This window comes from Nesoenas mayeri, assembly GCF_963082525.1.
Source record: "Nesoenas mayeri genome assembly, chromosome: 15".
In the NCBI taxonomy this organism is placed as follows: Eukaryota; Metazoa; Chordata; class Aves; order Columbiformes; family Columbidae; genus Nesoenas; species Nesoenas mayeri.
This window is the reverse complement of record NC_137559.1, coordinates 4,395,069-4,397,547: the sequence shown is the minus strand read 5'-3', so window position 1 is coordinate 4,397,547 and position 2,479 is coordinate 4,395,069. Positions and strand designations below refer to the sequence as shown.

Genomic DNA, 2,479 nt, shown 5'->3' with positions numbered 1-2,479 from the left:
TAAAATGGCACAAGTGCTGAAAACAGCACAATTGGTGACAATCCTTTTTTCTTTTTGTCCGGGTTGGGTATTTTGGTTCTCGCACACGTGTGCTGGTGTGGGGAGCGGCTGAGGGACCTGGGGGTTCAGCTGGAGAACAGGAGCTGAGGGGAGACCTTCTGATCTCTGAACTGCCTGAAAGGAGCTTGGAGCCAGGGGGGTCGGGCTCTGCTCCCCAGGAACAAGCGCCAGGAGCAGAGGAAACGGCCTCAAGTTGCGCCAGGAGAGGTTGAGGTTGGATCTGGGGAACAATTTCTTCCCCAAAGGGCTGTGGGGCACTGGAACAGGCTGCCCAGGGCAGTGCTGGAGTCACCATCCCCGGAGGGTTGGACAGAGATGAGGTTCTCAGGACATGGGGCAGTGACAGGGGTGGGGGAACGGTTGGACTTGATGATCTTGAGGGTCTTTTCCAACCAAAATGCTTCTGTCTTCAGGGTGTGTTGCAACCCCAACCCTTCTGTGATTCCGTGCAGCTGAAGAGGACCCGCTGAGTCCCTGCGGTGCCGGGCGCTGTTGGCTGACGGGCTTCCCCAGGTGCGCAGGGGCCGCACCCCCGGGGCTCGGGAGGCGGCTCCTCAGCGCCGTTCCCGCCATCCCGCGCCCGGCCGCTCCGCGCATGCTCCGTGCGCTGCGGGGCCATGCGGGCGGCGCTGGCGCTGGGGGCGCTGGCGGTGGCGCTGGCCATGGCCGCCTGGCGGCGGCGGCGCCGGCCGCTCCGCGAGGTTCTGTTCTTCCCGTCCCGGCCCAGCTGCACCGAGGCGCTGCTGGCCGAGGCGGCGGGGCCCGGCGGGGAGGCGCGGCCCTGCCCCTGCCCGCTGCCGCGGGGGGACTCGCCCCTCAGCCGCCTCCTGCGGCGGCTCCTCTCCGCCCGCCGCTCCGTCGACATCTGCCTGTTCGCGTTCTCCAGCCCGCAGCTGGGCCGCGCCGTGCAGCTCCTGCACCGCCGCGGGGTCCGCGTCCGCATCGTCACGGACGCGCAGTACATGGGGCTGCGGGGCTCGCAGATCGGGCTCCTCCGGCACGCGGGTCAGGGGGCAGCCCGGGTGGGGGCAGCTCTGGGGGCGGTTTTGGCGCGGTTTCGGTCACCGCTGAGGAGGTGGGTTGTGTCTCCGCAGGGATCCAGGTGCGCCATGACCAGGAGGGCGGTTACATGCACCACAAGTTCGCCATCGTGGACGGGAGGACGCTCATCACCGGCTCCCTCAACTGGACCACCCAAGCCATCCAGAACAACCGGGAGAACGTGCTGGTCCTGGAGGACGCCGAGTACGTGAAGCCTTTCCTGGAGGAGTTCGAAAGGATTTGGGAAGAGTACAACCCCAGCAACTACACCTTTTTTTCCAAAGATGATAAATGATTGAGCTGCCTCATGGTGGAGCACTTAACGTTCATGGACCTTATTATTGCGTATAGGCATCATTGTATTATCCATCTGGGTGTAATGTAGCTCCTCTGGAGACAAAGTGCTCTCTACCCTAAAGTGACACGGGTCCCTTGCTGTGGGTCGTTCCTGTGCTAGAGGGAATGACCCAGCTGTTCGGTGAGTTGTTTTGTGGGATGACAGCGTTCAGAGAGCTTAATTGCTCATTGCCGTGCCCTAGTGCGAGCGAGGTATGTTCATAGGGTGCTAGGTGGGTGTTTCAATAGTAAAATGGACATTTTTCAACATGGGATAATGCAGAAGTGTAGCCCAATGGCTCCGCTACATCAGTAACTCTAATTAGAGTTAAGAGCGTGACAGGACAGCTTGATTTTATATGGAGAGCTTAAGCACCTTAGTTACGTTTCTTGTTGTCATTATTTGTTAAAAGTTTATAAAGGGAGACTTGTGGGAAATACGAAGGCACAAATTAGAAGTTTGTTTTGATTGCGAACACATTTCCTTTGCTTTAAGATGAGCAGAGTTCCAGCGTAAAAGCGTGAGAGCAGAAACTAACGCCAGCTCATCTTCAGCAGGCGAGTGTAGGGAAGTCTGCAAAGAAATGAGAAGCTGTTGTTGGGAATCAGTCGGTCTTGAGCACAGACAGGGCTGGAGTTTGGACACCGAGTCGGAGCAGGGTGGTGAAGGAAACCCCAGTTCACTCAGTGGGGACACTGGGTCTGGTTTGGTGACTTTGGCCGTGTTGGCAGCAGCGCGGGGGGGACAGCGAGTGAGGGGAAGAGGGAGGTCAGGTCTGTCCCTGCAGTTCAGGGCAGAACAAAGATGGGGTAAAATCTGGAGTTTCAAAACTAAATAGCATCTCTGTGATACTTTATACTGAATAAAAAGTGCCTCAAAATCTCTCAAAATGAAAAAAGGGTCTTAACATTTGTTACCGGTTTTGCTTGATTCAGTAGTGCTGTGATTTGCACTATTAAATAAACCATTTTCACAGGAAAGTTCAACATTGGTTTTTTTGCACTCCAGTCCTTGTGGGCTCGTGGTTCCAAAGATCCAAAT

At 57.0% G+C, this 2,479-nt stretch overlaps 1 protein-coding gene across 1 annotated transcript; it reads left to right on the top strand.

Moving 5' to 3' along the window:
• Positions 1-677: 677 nt before the first annotated feature.
• PLD6 (phospholipase D family member 6) lies at positions 678-2,232 on the top strand (the record flags this gene model as incomplete). Its single annotated transcript, XM_080353658.1, has 2 exons — positions 678-1,065; positions 1,155-2,232. The coding sequence occupies 2 exons, from the start codon at positions 678-680 to the stop codon at positions 1,394-1,396; spliced, it is 630 nt and encodes a 209-aa protein (XP_080209784.1). The 3' UTR covers positions 1,397-2,232.
• Between the last annotated feature and the right edge of the window lie 247 nt (positions 2,233-2,479).